Here is a 17,711-nt window from a genome sequence, read left to right on the forward strand (position 1 = left end):
TTCGATTCGATTCGTATTCGAATCGATTTCCCCCCACACCCCTAGTAACTAGTATATCATGCAAAAGCGCAGATTCCAACCATTGCAATACTTGGTATAGTTGAAGACTTACAGTCATTCGAAAACATCACTGCACATCATAATGGCAGCGACAGTTTCAATCCTAAAGATCTAAAAAAAAATGGTTTGGGAATGTCCGACGGGCCAGTTTGAAAAGCTTAACGGGCCGCATGTGGCCCCCGGGCCTTAATTTTCCCAGTTCTGAATTAAAGTGACTAGCTGAGATATAACGTGCCTGGGCAATTGTATCATGTTAAGTTTAGAAACTGTGGGTTTCATTTTTGTTGGATTCACTACGCTGGTGAGAACCAAACAAACTTTTATGTTTAAAAACGACTTCACTGCATCTTTTGTACCGCAGACCGTGAAACCAGAATGAAAGAAAAGCCTTCCAAAAGTATGCTGGCATAGCTCAAATTGCCATGCGGAAGAATGTCTATCATACAGGGCCACAATGAGGCCAACCTTAATTGTGGACTAAAGTCATGATAAAGGTTGATAAGCTCCCTACTGGGCTTTTGGATCGGCCTATTTTGGGAGAATCCTTTTGCATCAGACTGTTCTGGCATTCTATATCCCTGCACAAGAGCAAAAGATCAGGTTAATTATATTATATTTAACAGATATAATCATCATGTACAAACCTGTCGCATTCAATCCTCATCCTCGCCCTGGCTTCTTGGCTTTACCAGCTCCTCCCTCGTTGCAAGTGGCATCACAGAAGCTTTTAAAAGCTTCATTAAGGACATCTTGCATCCTCAATGCGCGTCACGATGCTTTCCTGCTGCCTCTTACTCTCGCTCATGGCCGCTCTTGGTCTCACGGCACCCTTGCCCGGGGGAGCGGGTTCTCCAGACGTGACCTTGGCCACAGTAAGTGGAGTGAAGATGCATGAGACAGGGATGCATGGAGACTTTTTAAAAAGCATTTAGTTTTATAATGCAACATATGAATTGGACTTTGAAGGCCTACTGAGATGAGAATTTCTTATTTAAACGGGGATAGCAGGTCCATTCTATGTATGATAGTTGATCATTTCGCAATATTGCCATATTTTTGCCGAAGAGATTTAGTAGAGAACATCGACGATAAAGTTTGCAACTTTTGGTCGCTAATAAAAAAGCCTTGCCTGTGCCGGAAGTAGCAGACGATGTGCGCGTGACGTCACTGGTTGTAGGGCTCCTCACATCGTTTACAATCATAGCCTCCAGCAGCAAGAGCTATTCGGACCGAGAAAGCGACAATTTCCCCCATTAATTTGAGCGAGGATGAAAGATTCGTGGATGAGGAAAGTTAGAGTGAAGCACCAAAAAAAAAAAAAAAAAAAAGGCGACGGCTCCAGGCGGCAGCACTGGGACTGTTTCAGATGTAATTAGACACATTTACTAAGATAATTCTGGAAGATCCCTTATCTGCTTATTGTTTTAATAGTGTTTTAGTGAGATTGTAAAGTCATACCTGAAAGTCGGATGGCTGCGGTGAATGCCAGTGTCTCTAAAAGAAGCTGAGGAGCCAAGATCACAGCTGCCTTTTTGAGCTGCAGGAGGAGGTTGCATATTCCACTCAAGTCTCCGGTAAGTGCCGACTTAATATCACAATTTTCCCATCCAAAAACTTGCTGGTTGACGTAGATAAACATGTTCGTTTGACCGCTCTGTGTTAAAGCTTCACAACAAACAAAGAAACACCTACTGTGTTTCGGTGCTAAAGACAGCTGCAATCCACCGCTTTCCACCAACAGCATTCTTATTTATAGTCTCCATTATTAATTGAACAAATTGCAAAAGATTCAGCAACACAAATGTCCAAATTACTGTGTAATCATGCCATGAAAAGAGATCACTTTTAGCCGTGTGTGGTGCTGGGCTAACATGTCCGCTACAACCCAAGACGTCACAAACACGCTTCATCATACGAGTCATCATTCCGCAACGTTTTAAACAAGAAACTCCGCGGGAAATTTAAAATTGTAATTTAGTAAACTAAACCGGCCGTATTGGCATGTGTTGCAATGTTAATATTTAATCATTGATATATAAACTATCAGACCGCGTGGTCGGTAGTAGTGGGTTTCAGTAGGCCTTTAATGTGTTGATGCACACGTAGGAATACCTCAAGCGCTACTACAGGCGGCGAGATGAGCAGCCTCCGGAATCCATGTCCGTTGGGTCCAAGCTGAAAGACATGCAGACGTTCTTCGGCCTCAATGCAACAGGTGTGCTCGATCGTCAGACTCTGCAAGTGATGAAGAGTCCTCGCTGTGGCGTTCCAGATCTGGAAGAGTACGGCGCTCACTTCCCCTCGACACAATTGAACAAGACGGTCATCACGTACAGGTACTCTCACATTTGTACCACATGACATAGTCTCAAGGGACACTCCTATAGAAGTGATACTTGGACATACTTTAGAGTTGCCTTTGTACAGCTTGCGTAGCCTACTGAAAATGTGTCAACACACAGTAATTGATTAGTCCCTCCAGGATGTTGCTAGCCTTAATTATTTTTTTTATTGTTGTGACCTAAAAAGCCCAAATTTGTTAAGGTCTTGGTCTGGGAGGGTGGTCTCAGGATGCAGAGACGGGAGACGAGGTGGAATTACAAATGATGCCAAATTTAATGAGACAAAAAGGGTTAACTAAGGGCGATGGGGCGGAAGCGCACACCATGTAATCTGGACAAAAATAGGTTCCTCAGAGGTCGGCCGGAGAAATGGCCAGGGCGCACTGAGCAGGGCAAGAGTCCAACGAGTGAATTCCCTTTAACTCAGGGAGGCTGGGAAATAAGCAGAGAAAGCATTAGGGAATTCAGGACTAAATAAATGGGTAAATAAATGGTTTGTAGTTGTATAGCGCTTTTCTACCTTCAAGGTACTCAAAGCACTTTGACACTACTTCCACATTTACCCATTCACACACACATTCACACACTGATGGAGGGAGCTGCCATGCAAGGCGCCAACCAGCACCCATCAGGAGCAAGGGTGAAGTGTCTTGCTCAGGACACAACGGACGTGACGAGGTTGGTACTAGGTGGGATTTGAACCAGGGACCCTCGGGTTGCGCACGGCCACTCTCCCACTGCGCCACGCTGTCAGTGACTAGCCTAAATACTGTCGGGCTAATTGAGAGCAGGTGTGCCACAAGGTCTGCCACTTGCCGAGGATGAAACACTGATTACACAGGTGCAGAAAAAGAGGAGAAGGCAGGATAAAACTAAAACACAACATAATTCTGTTGTTTTTTTCCCCCCCAGAAAGCTGAGATTCTTTTTCAATAACATTGAATCAACTTGTGATGTTATGAATTTGTTAAGTAAGATTGTTAAGAATTTATTTTTAAGTGTTCCTTGTAACCTTAATCTCAAAAAGCACATTTTAACAAACACTGGAAAACAAATAGTCTGTTGATGTTTTACTTGCTCTACACCACAGACCTAAAAGTAGACAGTAGATGGCAGTAAAAGCACATACTTTGTAAAATTACTGCATTGTTCTATCCATCCATCCATCCATCTTCTACCAAATAGATGTACTGATCTAATTGTAACAAATAGTGATAATACCGCATTTCCTTGAATTGCCGCTGGGGCGCAAATTAATTTAAAACCTCTTCTCTCTCCTGCGCTTACCAGAGGCATTCGGTAAAAGTAAGCATGCGCTAATTATTTTAAAACCTCTTCTAACTTCGGCACTTACCAAAGGCATGCAGTAAAAATGTGAGTGTGATGTAAGCTTGGACCTTAAATCCTACTGAATAGCTCTTAATCTTCTCACCTTTATGCCATTTCAAATTACCGGTATGGAAATCAGCCTCCTCCATTTTGAAAATGATGACAGGGGAAGTGTCACTCGTGACGTCACGAGTTTGACAGGCGGTAATACTAAGCATGCGCTAATTATTTTGCAAAGCGAGTTTGACCCGGCAGTAATTCAAGACAGGCGCATACTATATACCCTGCGGCAATTCAAGGAAATACGGTAATTCATTATAATCATGTAAAAAAACACCAAAGGTTTCCTTGTGAAGTGAATATTTATATAGCACTTTTCTCTAGTGACTCAAAGTGCTTTACATTGTAAAACCCAATATCTAAGTTACATTTAAATCAGTGTGGGTGGCACTGGGAGCAGGTGGGTAAAGTGTCTTGCCCAAGGACACAACGACAGTGACTAGGATGGCGGAAGCGGGGATCGAACCTGGAACCCTCAAGTTGCTGGCAGCTCCACTCTACCAACCGAGTTATACCGCCCCACCTTGTTGTCCTCTGTCTGCAAACATTCTCCATGTTTGTTTTACACTTGAAGCCTTTGTCCATCCTAAACATTTATGTTCCAACACATTTACCCCACACGTTGAGGGAATTCCTGAACTGTTGTGAGCGATCTTTCGCGGCCATTTTTGTTGGTAAATGTAAAGGATGAGAAATAATCATCACACTTTAACATCTCTAACACGTGAATGTTGCCTTATTGTTAGGTCAGCATTGCAAATTATAAATCTGTTCTTAATTGCTTTACCCTGGGTAAGTAAAGGTTAAATACAGTGGGGCAAAAAAGTATTTAGTCAGCCACCGATTGTGCAAGTTCTCCCACTTAAAATGATGACAGAGGTCTGTAATTTTCATCATAGGTACACTTCAACTGTGAGAGACAGAATGTGAAAAAAAAATCCAGGAATTCACATTGTAGGAATTTTAAATAATTTATTTGTAAATTATGGTGGAAAATAAGTATTTGGTCAAGCATTCAAAGCTCTCACTGATGGAAGGAGGTTTTGGCTCAAAATCTCACGATACATGCCCCCATTCATTCTTTCCTTAACACGGATCAATCGTCCTGTCCCCTTAGCAGAAAAACAGCCCCAAAGCATGATGTTTTCACCCCGATGCTTCACAGTAGGTATGGTGTTCTTGGGAAGAAAAGTTCTATTTTGTTTTCATCTGACCACATGACATTCTCCCAATCCTCTGCTGTAACATCCATGTATCCATTTTGGTATAAACTCAACTCGTCGTGTTTGGAGGAAGAAGAATACTGAGTTGCATCCCAAGAACACCAAACCTACTGTGAAGCATGGGGGTGGAAACATCATGCATTGGGGCTGTTTTTCTGCTAAGGGGACAGGACGATTGATCCGTGTTAAGGAAAGAATGAATGGGGCCATGTATCGTGAGATTTTGAGCCAAAACCTCCTTCCATCAGTGAGAGCTTTGAATGGTTAATCAAATACTCATTTTGCACCATAATTTACAAATAAATTCTTTAAAATTCCTACAATGTGAATTCCTCGATTTTTTTTTCACATTCTGTCTCTCACAGTTGAAATGTACCTATGATGAAAATTACAGACCTCTGTAATTTTAAGTGGGAGAACTTGCACAATCGGTGGCCGACTAAATACTTTTTTGCCCCACTGTAAATACACAAATACATGTAAAATACAAAGTCAAGGTTTATATATATTACATTACCCAGAGGACCAAAAGTATGTCTAAGGTAATGACCATAATGTCGTTTGACCAATAAAAGAATAATACATTGTTATACGTTGCTGTTTATGCTTTGTCGGCACAATAAACAATCATACGTTTTGATTAGACAGTTGATGTGCGCGTTAGGGTTAAACCAGGGTTCTCATTTTAAAGTCATTTTAGCTCAGGAGCCGCATGGAGGAAAATTCGCGCACACGGGGGCCGGATTATTAAAATCATGGCATTAAAAAAACAAAAACCAAAAAAAACAACAACTTCAGATTGTTTTCTTTCTCTTAAGTTGGCCAAAATAGAACAAACATATTCTGAAAATATTACAATAAAAATATAGAAAAAAATACCGGCAACAGTAAAGTTTAGATCCATGAAGGAAAGAAGAAAGTGAATGAATGTTTATAACTGAATACATTTACATATGCGAAAAAATTGTTTTCTTTTGTAGTATATTTTTTAAATGAATTAATTAACGTTTATGACAATATTTTTCCAAAACACAATATAGAATGTGAGATATTACAGGATAATGCATACATTTATCATTTGTTTTTAAAACGGTTACAAAAAAGTGGGATGCCAAAGATTTTACTGTGGGACCCCATTTGTATGACTTGAGGGTCCTTGGGTCACTGATGGAGTATTGGTGCGTGCAAAACAGCAGCAGGCGGCTGTGGCCCGTCGACCGGTTCTAATTCTAATCGAATATCATCCGGGGGGCCATAGATACCGTAATTTGACTTTGATGCATTGGGGTTAAACCAATTTGATTGGTGAAAATGGCGCTTTTTGTAACGCCAAAAAGTGTGGGAGAGTTGTGGGCTTTAGACAATAACTTGCGGGGATTGGTTGAATCTGCAAAATCCTGGAGCAGTGGTTCTTAACCTGGGTTCGGTCGAACCTTAGGAGTTCGGTGAGTCGGCCTCAGGGGTTCGGCGTAGGTCAAAACACACCCGACTCATCGTGTAAATAAAAACTTCTCCTTATCGGCATATTACGAATACGGCAACAGCTGACTGATTTGCAGGCGTGAAATTTGTTGTGAGTTTATGCACTGTGTTGGTTTAGTTGTTTAAACAAGGTGATGTGTCAAGCTTGGACTTGGATTGTGTGTGCTCCTTCGACGCAGAGGGATTACAGGACGAGCCAGGCGATAATTCAGGTACATAGTTTTAATTATTTATACTCAAAATACAATAATAAAGGCAAAACAAAAAGCGCGCTCGATGGCGGATAATCTAGACTAAAATTTAGAACGAAAACAGCACAATGGCAATACTTTCTACAAACAAACAAAAGAAACCATCAAAGGCATAAATACAAACAAAAAACTTCCATCCATCCATCATCTTCCGCTTATCCGAGGTCGGGTCGCGGGGGCAGCAGTCTAAGCAGGGAAGCCCAGACTTCCCTCTCCCCAGCCACTTCGTCCAGCTCTTCCCGGGGGATCCCGAGGCGTTCCCAGGCCAGCCGGGAGACATAGTCTTCCCAGCGTGTCCTGGGTCTTCTCCGTGGCCTCCTACCGGTTGGATGTGCCCTAAAGACTTCCCTAGGGAGGCGTTCGGGTGGCATCCTGACCAGATGCCCGAGCCACCTCATCTGCCTCCTCTCGATGTGGAGCAGCAGCGGCTTGTACCCGTGATCTTATCCTTTCGGTCATGACCCAAAGCTCATGACCATAGGTGAGGATGGGAACATAGATCGACCGGTAAATTGAGAGCTTTGCCTTCCGGCTCAGCTCCTTCTTCACCACAACGGATCGATACAACGTCCGCATTACTGAAGACGCCGCACCAATCCGCCTGTCGATCTCACGATCGACTCTTCCCCCACTCGTGAACAAGACTCCTAGGTACTTGAACTCCTCCACTTGGGGCAGTGTCTCCTCCCCAACCTGGAGATGGCACTACACCTTTTTCCGGGCGAGAACCATGGACTCTGACTTGGAGGTGCTGATTCTCATTCCGTTCGCTTCACACTCGGCTGCGAACCGATCCAATGAGAGCTGAAGATCCCGGTCAGATGAAGCCATCAGGACCACATCATCTGCGAAAAGCAGAGACTTAATCCCGCGGCCACCAAACCGGAACCCCTCAACGCCTTGACTTCGCCTAGAAATTCTGTCCATAAAAGTTATGAACAGAATCGGTGACAAAGGACAGCCATGGCGGAGTCCAACCCTCACTGGAAACGAGTCCGACTTACTGCCAGCAATGCGGACCAAGCTCTGGCACTGATCATACAGGGAGCTGACCGCCATAATAAGACAGTCCGGTACCCCATACTCTCTGAACACTCCCCACAGGACTTCCCGAGGGACACGGTCGAATGCTTTCTCCAAGTCCACAAAGCACATGTAGACTGGTTGGGCAAACTCCCATGCACCCTCAAGAACCCTGCCGAGAGTATAGAGCTAGTCCACAGCTCCACGACCAGGACGAAAACCACACTGTTCCTCCTGAATCCGAGGTTCGACTATCCGGCGTAGCCTCCTCTCCAGTACACCTGAATAAACCTTACCGGTAAGGCTGAGGAGTGTGATCCCACGATAGTTGGAACACACCCTCCGGTCCCCCTTCTTAAAGAGAGGAACCACCACCCCGGTCTGCCAATCCAGAGGTACCGCCCCCGATGTAACAACAAAAAACTTACTGTGACAAAAAACGGGAGGCATAAACAGCAAGGTGCGCGGCAGGGGATCAATGGCATGGAGCAATGAGAAGCAAACGTCGTAGATCACAATGAAAGTTAATGTTCCCAGACTGATGGACAGAAAGAAATTGCCTTAAATAGTGGCTGTGAATAATTAGGAACAGGTGCGGGACTGAGGGCATGGGCGTGACTGGGAGGGCAAGGTGAAAAGCAATAAGTTGTCATGGTAACAAAACAAACCAGGAAGTGAAAAAACGGAACAAGAGTCCAGAAAACAAAACAAAAAATTATCAAACATAACATCAGATTTACAGGCGTGACATGATGTTCGTGCAAGGTTCATTTTGTGCACCAATAAAAAAACATGGTAACACTTTAGTATGGGGAACCTATTCAGCATTAATCAATTGCTTATCCCTCCATCCATCCATCCATTTTCTACCGCTTATTCCCTTTTGGGGTCGCGGGGGGCGCTGGCGCCTATCTCAGCTACAATCGGGCGGAAGGCGGTGTACACCCTGGACAAGTCGCCATCTCATCGCAGGGCCAACACAGATAGACAGACAACATTCACACTCACATTCACACACTAGGGCCAATTTAGTGTTGCCAATCAACCTATCCCCAGGTGCATGTCTTTGGAGGTGGGAGGAAGCCGGAGTACCCGGAAGGGAACCCACGCATTCACGGGGTGAACATGCAAACTCCACACAGAAAGATCCCGAGCCTGGATTTGAACCCAGGACTGCAGGACCTTCGTATTGTGAGGCAGACGCACTAACCCCTCTGCCACCGTGGAGCCCCCAGTTGCTTTATCAACATGCAAAATAGTAACATATTGACTCTTAACTAGGCATTATTAAGTACTTATTAATGCCTTATTCGGCATGTCCTTATTATAACCCTAACCCTTTAACCCTGACCCTAACGAAATAACTCTGAATTAAGTCTTTATTACTTAGAATATGTTACCTTAGTGTTCAAATAACTCTAAATTAAGTCTTTGTTTCTTAGAATATGTTACCCATACTAAAGAGTTCACAAAAACATATCATTTTGTCTTGAATTGTTTGTTTTTTTTTCTCACTAAAGAAGGGTTCGGTGAATGCGCATATGAAACTGGTGGGGTTCGGTACCTCAAACAAGGTTAAGAACCACTGTCCTAGAGGGACCGAGTATTGTCTAAATAGCTTGTAACACGAGCGAGTACTAAGATAATTGTGTCTTAACAACAGTCAAGCATGGTGGTGGTAACACCACGGTCTGGGTCTGCATGATTGCTGCTCGTATTGGGTAACGGCGGTTCACAATTTGGAAACTGTCAGGTCTCTTGTGTGGCCAGCTCTGTGGACAATAATGTAAAGTAAAACGTCAAGTGAAGCTAATGTGCTGCAGTACACTTCCAGGATTGGCAGACACACCAGAGACATGCCTCGCAGCTCCGTCCACTCCTTGCTTGCGTCGGCCTTCAGCGTTTGGGCCAGAGTCAGCGGTCTGACGTTTGTCCGCTCGGACATCCGCGAGGCTGACATCACGGTGGAGTTTCTCAGCCATGGTGGGTTTGCATCTCTTGTTACAACGCTGCATGCAATTGGGGCTTCCTCCCTATGCCATCCATCCATCCTTTTTCTACCGCTTATTCCCTTTGGAGTCGTGGGGGGCACTGGTGCCTATCTCAGTTACAATTGGGCGGAAGGCGGTGTACACCCTACCTCATCGCAGTTTCTGCCTATTCCTCCTTCCTTATTCCCTAAGTCAGTGTTTTTCAACCATTTTTGAGCCGAGGCACATCTTTTGCGTTAAAAAAATGCAGAGGCACACCACCAGCAAAAATCATTAAAAAAATAAAACTCAGTTGACAGTAAAAAGTCGTCACAATTGTTGGATTTGACTTAAATCCATAACCAACCATGCATCACTGTCACCACCTGTCACATCATGCCGTGACTTATTTTGAGTTTGTTGTTGTTTTCCTGGTCGTGTTTTAGTTCTTGTCTTGCGCTCCAATTATGGTGTCTTTTTCTCTTTTTTTTGGTATTTTCCTGTAGCAGTTTAATGTTTTCCTTTGAGTGATATTTCCCGCATCTGCTTTGTTTTAGCAATCAATAATATATCAGTTGTTTTTGTCCTTCTTTGTCGGGACATTGTTGATCGTCGTGTCATGTTCGGATGTACATTGTTGACGCCGTCTTTGCTCCACAGTAAGTCTTTGCTGTCGTCCAGCATTCTGTTTTTGTTTACTTTGTAGCCAGTTCAGTTTTAGTTTCGTTCTGCATAGCCTTCTCTAAGCTTCAATGCCTTTTCTTAGGGGCACTCACCAATCCAATCCAATCCAATCCACTTTATTTATATAGCACATTTAAACAACAATAACGTTTCCAAAGTGCTGCACAGCCATGTTAAAAACAATTGTAAAAAAAAAATAAATAAATAAATAAAATAAAATTTAAAAAAAAGTATATATATATATATTATGCTCCACCAATGACTGAATAATAACAAAAAATAAATAAATATAAAACCAATAAAAACAATATAAAAACAAATATGATTGAAAACTATTTTAAAGGGTAAAATCAATTAAAACAGTAAAATAGAAATCAAAGTCAACAGACACCTTTTTACCTGCACCCTGCCCACCGATGTTCCCAACATTTACAAAGCAATTTGTTACGACTCGGAGTAAGGAGAGGACCCCGATGCAGAGAAGAAATTCAAAAAAATAAAGCTTTTATTTTGAAACAACTTTTTACCTCCAATGCAAAAAGTTTTTCACAAGAATAATCAACACGCGGAAAAAAAATTCAGAGGATAAACAATCAACTTAAAATCACTCCACAAAAATAAGGAGGAATACCAATCTAAGTAAATTCTAACAAAAAAAGAATATTAATAAGAATAAACGAAAAGCGCTCCAACAGTAGGAAAAAAACACCAAAACAACCTATATGTAATCACTAACTATAAACAAAAAAAAATCACTCAATCAATGAGGCAATAAATTCGAAATTTGGAAAAACAAAAAGTCACCAATTAGGATGACGAAGGATTACCAAGGACGCTCGAAGGAGGAAAAAGTAAACTCAAAATTACAGCAAAAACTAGGGTAACTAGGAAAACAGGAGCAATACAAGGAGCTAGTCATGGACATGGACATGGACGCTAGAAAGGCACGATAGACGAGACGATCTGGCAAAGGACAAACGGAGAAGTGAGCTTAAATAGGATGTGGGAGGGATGGGGAACAGGTGGAAACAATCAGGAATCAGGGATGACGTCAGACTGGTGACACAAGAGGAAGGGCCCGTGGTCTGAAACAAGAGGGTAGCTTTTCAAAATAAAACACGTAAATCACAAGACAGATAAACCAAGACAACACTTCCCTCACCGCTGTGTGACACAATTAGCTAGTGGCGGCCACTTACTGATATGGAAGAGTATTACACGGTTACTCTGCCCAGCTCTAGACAGCACCGACACTCAACAACAACACAAAATTTGCAGACTATAATTACTGGTTTGCAAAAAAAATTAGGTGAAATTAGATAATCTCCCACGGCACACCAGACTGTATCTCACGGGCACACTAGTGTGCCGCGGCACAGTGGTTGAAAAACACTGCCCTACGTCATTTGTAATCCAATTGTTCACTAGTAGCAGTCGAAGATAAGAAAACTAATCAGACATGCACGCACGATTAGATTGCTCACTTGTTTTTTTGTTTTATTGTTTGTTTTGTGCCCTGCCTTCGGCTGCCGCCCAGCTCACATCGCACCCGACCTTTATGGCCTTTGCTATGGGTGGTGAGCCCATTGGAGGGGTGACCCACATTGCCTCCTCGGGCTGAGCCCGGCCTCCGGGACTGGCTCCAGAGGGGGGCCCCGGTGACCCGCGTCCGGGCGAGGGAAATCTGGGTCACGGGTACAAGCGGCCGAAATGAGTTTCCACTGCCGTGTGGCGGGGCTCTCCCTTAGAGATAGGGTGAGAAGCTCTGCCATCCGGGAGGAGCTCAAAGTAAAGCCGCTGCTCCTCCACATCGAGAGGAGCCAGATGAGGTGGTTCAAGGATCTGGTCAGGATGCCACCCGAAAGCCTCCCTAGAGAGGTGTTTAGGGCACGTCCAACCGGTAGGAGGCCACGGGGAAGACCCAGGACACGTTGGGAAGACTATGTCTCCCGGCTGGCCTGGGAACGCCTCGGGATCCCCCGGGAAGAGCTGGACGAAGTGGCTGGGGAGAGGGAAGTCTGGGCTTCCCTGCTTAGGCTGCTGCCCTATGCAACCCAAACTCAGGTAAGCGGAAGAAGATGGATGGATGGATGTTTTTTTTTTTTTTTGTGCATGGTCTGTGCTTATGGTATGCTTGTGTAATATCTTGTGATTAATGTATTATTTTGTATCATGTCCTGTTGAATGGGGGCTTCACGGTGGTAGAGGGGTTACTGTGTCTGCCTCACAATACGAAGGTCCTGAGTAGTCCTGGGATGTTTCTGTGAGGAGTTTGCATGTCCTCCCCTCCGGGTTCTCCGGCTTCCTCCCATCTCCAAAGACATGCACCAGGGGATAGGTTGATTGGCAACACTAAATCGGCCCTAGTGTGTGAATGTGAGTGTGAATGTTGTCTGTCTATCTGTGTTGGCCCTGCGATGAGGGGGCGACTTGTCCAGGGTGTACACCGCCTTCCGCCCGATTGTAGCTGAGATAGGCACCAGCACCCCCCATGACCCCAAAAAGGGAATAAGTGGTACAAAATGGATGGATGGATGGACCTGTTAAATGTTTACTGTATTAACCAACAAATGAAAACGAGCTATTGTGCTAACGCCGGCATATTTACATTGTTGCTCTATGTTGATGAATATGCATTGATGTATTGTCCTAATTCAAATAAATAAATAAAACAATAGGTGGTATTGCCACCGGGCCCTAAATGACTTAACACACCTGATTGCAGAAAAGGACTTCACAAATTCAATCATCTCTTATTTCTTTGCTCTTGACTACATAACAAAGAACACGGCGATCTCTATCCATTCGACGGATCCGGTGGTGAGTTGGCTCATGCTTTCGGTCTGGGTCAGGGCGTCGGGGGCGACGTACACTTTGATGATGATGAGCGTTGGACAGCAGGAGACGCAGACGGTAAGCGCAATCCTCTTATTTGCTTCAAAGTAACTTATTGTGAAACATGCGATGGTCTCTCCCCTCTGCAGGTTTGAATCTTTTTGAGGTGGCTGCGCATGAATTTGGCCACGCTTTGGGCCTGAAGCACTCGAGGCACCCCTCCTCACTAATGCACCCCATTTACAAGGCCTTTCCAGCAGGAGCCAACTTACTCTCAAAAGAAGACGTCTCAACAATCAACGCACTTTATCGTACTAACTCAGCCAGCTACTTAATATTTGAGAAAGTCAAATTTTTGGAGTGTGATGTGAACTAATTGTGTGTTAGAGCCAAACCTCCATGCAAGTTACTCCTCCGATTTGCCATTTCCTGAACTGACACGAAACAGATGTGCTCCTGATGCGACATTTGACGCCGTCTCCACACTCGGGGATGCCACCATCTTTTTCGCAGACAGGTGCGTTGATTGAACATGTTTTGTCATCCAACATGGCAGAAACTGACCAACACGTCTCCTGAAGGTATCTATGGATTAAACACAATAAAGTATTGGGTATCAAAGAAGGTCCCATCACCAACTTCATGCCTAAGATAGAAAGCAGCATTGACGCCGCCTTCTGGGTTCCTCGCAGATCCACTGCTTACCTCATTCATGGTGACCATCTTCGACTACCTGGCACTGATTGAAAGATGAGTCTTTTCTGATGTGGATTCTGTCCGGACAGAGTCTATGTTCTGGACGGTGAAAAGCTCAGTCTTGAAGGGAAAGCCCAGAGCTCTCAGCCATTTTGGGTTTCCTGCCTGGGTGCAGGATGTGGACGCTGCAGTGCACGTTGTCAAAACGGGACGCACCCTCTTCTTCATGCATGATATTTACTGGAGGTAAAGCAAGCACACTATTTTTGCTCTTGTTGAGATGTTTCAAATCAAAACCAATTGAGTCTAATTCATTCTTTCTTTTTTTTTTTTGCAGCTACAATGAAAACAGAAAAGTGATGGACTTTGGTTACCCAAAATATATCATTCAGGACTTTCCCGGACTCAACACCACAATTAATGCTGCCGTTTATAAAGATGGTAAGCGTTGCAAGAGTAGATCAATTAGTCGGCAATTATTTAGACCAGGGGTGTCAAACTCAAATACAGAGTGGGCCAAAATTTAAAACTGAACAAAGCCGCGGGCCGAGGTTGAACAAATTAACCTTTTGATAGGGACCCAAACAAGTTTTGCATTGAACATTGAACAAGCAAGGCTTATATACAGTAACTTTATAGTGACATGCCAAATTGAGTTTCAAATAATAATAATAATAATGATTTAAAAATATCAATGGCATATCAAATAAAAATTGAAATACAAATTGAATGCCTCTTTTCTATTTGCAGCCTTCTGAGGTAAATATCAAAATATATTGTAGCGTCCCGAAAGAGTTAGAGCCGCAAGGGGGTCTGAGTATTTGTTCTGTTATGTTTGTTATGTTACAGTGCAGATGTTCTCCCGAAATGTGTTTGTCATTCTTGTTTGGTGCGAGTTCACAGTGTGGCGCATATTTGTAACAGTGTTAAAGTTGTTTATACGGCCACCCTCAGTGTGACCTGTATGGCTGTTGACCAAGTATGCTTGCATTCACTTATGTGTGTGTAATAGCCGCATATATTATGCGAGTGGGCCTGCACGCTGTTTGTACGGAGGAAATGCGGACATGACGACATGTTATGGAGAATGCTGAAGGCAGTGCCTTTAAGGCACGCCCTCAATATTGTTGTCCGGGTGGAAGTCGGCAGAATGCTTGCCCTGGGAGATTTTCGGGAGGGGCACTGAACTTCAGGAGGATTGGGAAGTGTGAGAAATTGCGGTGTTACAGCGGCACCGCTGCTGTGTAATAACGGCGGGCCAGCTGTAATGTTAATTTGATATTGCCTCAAGGGCCAAATTAAATTACATGGCGGGCCAAATTTGGCCCACGGGCCAGAGTTTGACATCCATGATTTAGACTATTCAACTTATGGCCCTCACATTCACATTCACATTAAATAAAAGTTGCAATTGCGAAACTCACGTTATGGCAGCAGAGTCTTAAAAGCACTTTAGTGCTGTCGGAGATTATCTTTTGTCAGCTTTTTTGCAGAAGGTCCTTGAAAACAAAAATAAGACACAATACACAGACCACAATCAAATGTCTTCTATAGATCAGTGGTTCTCAAATGGGGGTACGCGTACCCCTGGGGGTACCTGAAGGTGTGCCAAGGGGAAGGTGAGATTTTTTTAAAATATACTAAAAATGGCAACAATTATCACAAATCCTTTATAAATATATTTATTGAATAATACTTCAACAAAATATGAATGTAAGTTCATAAACTGTGAAAAGAAATGCAACAATGTAATATTCAGTGTTGACAGCTAGATTTTTTGTGGACATGTTCCATAAATATTGATGTTAATGATTTATTTTTTTGTGAAGAAATGTTTAGAATTAAGTTCATGAATCCAGATGGATCTCTATTACAATCCCCAAAGAGGACACTTTAAGTTGATGATTACTTCTATGTGTAGAAATCTTTATTTATAATTGAATCACTTGTTTGTTTTTCAACAAGTTTTTAGTTATTTTTATATATATTTTTCCAAATAATTCAAGAAAGACCACTACAAATGAGCGATATTTTGCACTGTTATACAATTTAATGAGTCAAAAACTGATGACATAGTGCTGTATTTTACTTCTTTATCTATTTTTTTCAACCAAAAATGCTTTGCTTCGAATAGGGGGTACTTGAATTAAAAAAAATGTTCACAGGGGGTACATCACTGAAAAAAGGTTTAGAACCACTGTTATAGAAGACAATGGGTCTCCGGGATGTACAAAATACAACTAATAATAATAGCTTTCTGGAAATGTCCCCCCCAAAAAAACTCAATTGAATACCCCAGTCTTATCACACTGTAATTGATTGACTGTTCTATAACATACTGGCAATAATTTAGAGTTTTGGCAGGTGTTCCCATAATTATCAATATTGACAATTACTTTTGTTTTTTGTTGTTGTCGATCTTAGGTTTCATTTATTTCTTTGTTGGACCACACGTCATCAAGTACGACTTCACCCACAAACATGTCGCTGGAGTCGACAAAGCAAATTCCTGGCTCGGGTGTTGAAACTATGCACCCAAGGCTTCTTCAAAAGGGACAAGCGGTAGAAAATGGATGAATGGATGGAAGCATCACTATTTAAACCTAGCAATGTGTCTGCCTTTACCAAAAATAATTGTCATATGTAAATAGAACATGAGGAGAAACATGCTTTTTGGTCAATTTGTCACTGGTGGTGTTATGTTACCGTACATACTATTTGGTCACTTAAGCCTTTGCCAGCATGACAAAGCAGATTTACCAGACGAGCAAGGCCACAAAGTTGTCTAAATTACAACCCCCAGCAAGTTTTTTTGGCATGTCGGGTGGTATTTTTCTGCACTTTGGATGTGAAGTCCTGATGACACTGCGCCAGGCAAAGCCGATCACGCGCAGTGTTTATTTCAAACATGCATGCAGTTACACTTATGTTTATCACATATTTCCACGTTTCTCATTATAAAAAGTCCGAAAAGGACTAGGTTGCAATATAGCTTACATAAAACCTACCCCTTTTTCCATTTCACAGCTATTTCTAACATGTGTTTGTTCAAATCCTGTGCTCAATCTGTAACACAAATAAAGAAAATAAAGTTTTCATGACTTAACTGTTGCTCATAAGTTATGATTCACATAAACGAGATGTATGGATTGGGCCCCATTTTGGGTGTGGAAGTAAAACGTTAATTTATGAATGACAAGGTGCTTCATTTGAAATGTTACCACAAACATATTCCTACATACATACTGTACATGCCTCCTGCTCTGTCATTGATAATACAACCCACTTTTTCCCACTAGCTCCAGTGCCAGTGTCATGTCTGATCAAGATTTTTTGTGACTGTGCTGCCCTGAGCATCCCCGATCTTGTTGGTTCTTGAAGCTAAGCAGTGTTTGGCCTGGTTAGTACTTGGATGGGAGACTGCTTAGGAATACCAGGTGCTGTTTGACCTTTGGACTCTTTAAGTTCCTTTTTTTTTCTCACTCTGTTTTGTCACCATGACGACCAATCAGTTCACCAGTCATGTCTCACACCTACTTTCATTCACCACATCTCTATTTAAGCTTGTCATTTTATGTTGGTCGTCCTGGCGTCATTGTGTTTCTGTTCATGATTTGTCCATGCCAGTTTTTTCATGCCAAAGTCCTTGCTACTCTTGTCCAGCCGTAGTAAGTGTTATTTGCATTATGTTCATAGTTTGTTAAAGTGTTAGTTTTGTCTCTTTTCCCAAGTTGTGCCTCCGCAGCGAGTGCTTTT

General features: G+C 42.8%; 1 protein-coding gene across 1 annotated transcript in view; it reads left to right on the forward strand.

Moving 5' to 3' along the window:
* The first annotated feature begins 848 nt into the window (after nucleotides 1–848).
* The window catches only part of LOC133537415 (uncharacterized), an 89,955-nt gene continuing 73,092 nt past the window's right edge, over nucleotides 849–17,711 (forward strand). Inside the window, exons 1-10 of the mRNA XM_061878422.1 lie at nucleotides 849–932; nucleotides 2,167–2,396; nucleotides 9,605–9,753; nucleotides 13,209–13,337; nucleotides 13,409–13,570; nucleotides 13,647–13,776; nucleotides 13,841–13,974; nucleotides 14,045–14,201; nucleotides 14,293–14,396; nucleotides 16,380–16,456. Coding sequence (XP_061734406.1) covers nucleotides 864–932; nucleotides 2,167–2,396; nucleotides 9,605–9,753; nucleotides 13,209–13,337; nucleotides 13,409–13,570; nucleotides 13,647–13,776; nucleotides 13,841–13,974; nucleotides 14,045–14,201; nucleotides 14,293–14,396; nucleotides 16,380–16,456 — 1,341 coding nt within the window. The 5' untranslated portion in view covers nucleotides 849–863. The remainder of the gene's footprint in view (nucleotides 933–2,166; nucleotides 2,397–9,604; nucleotides 9,754–13,208; nucleotides 13,338–13,408; nucleotides 13,571–13,646; nucleotides 13,777–13,840; nucleotides 13,975–14,044; nucleotides 14,202–14,292; nucleotides 14,397–16,379; nucleotides 16,457–17,711) is intronic.

The sequence above is a fragment of the Nerophis ophidion genome, linkage group LG18 (genome assembly GCF_033978795.1).
Source record: "Nerophis ophidion isolate RoL-2023_Sa linkage group LG18, RoL_Noph_v1.0, whole genome shotgun sequence".
Classification (NCBI taxonomy): Eukaryota; Metazoa; Chordata; class Actinopteri; order Syngnathiformes; family Syngnathidae; genus Nerophis; species Nerophis ophidion.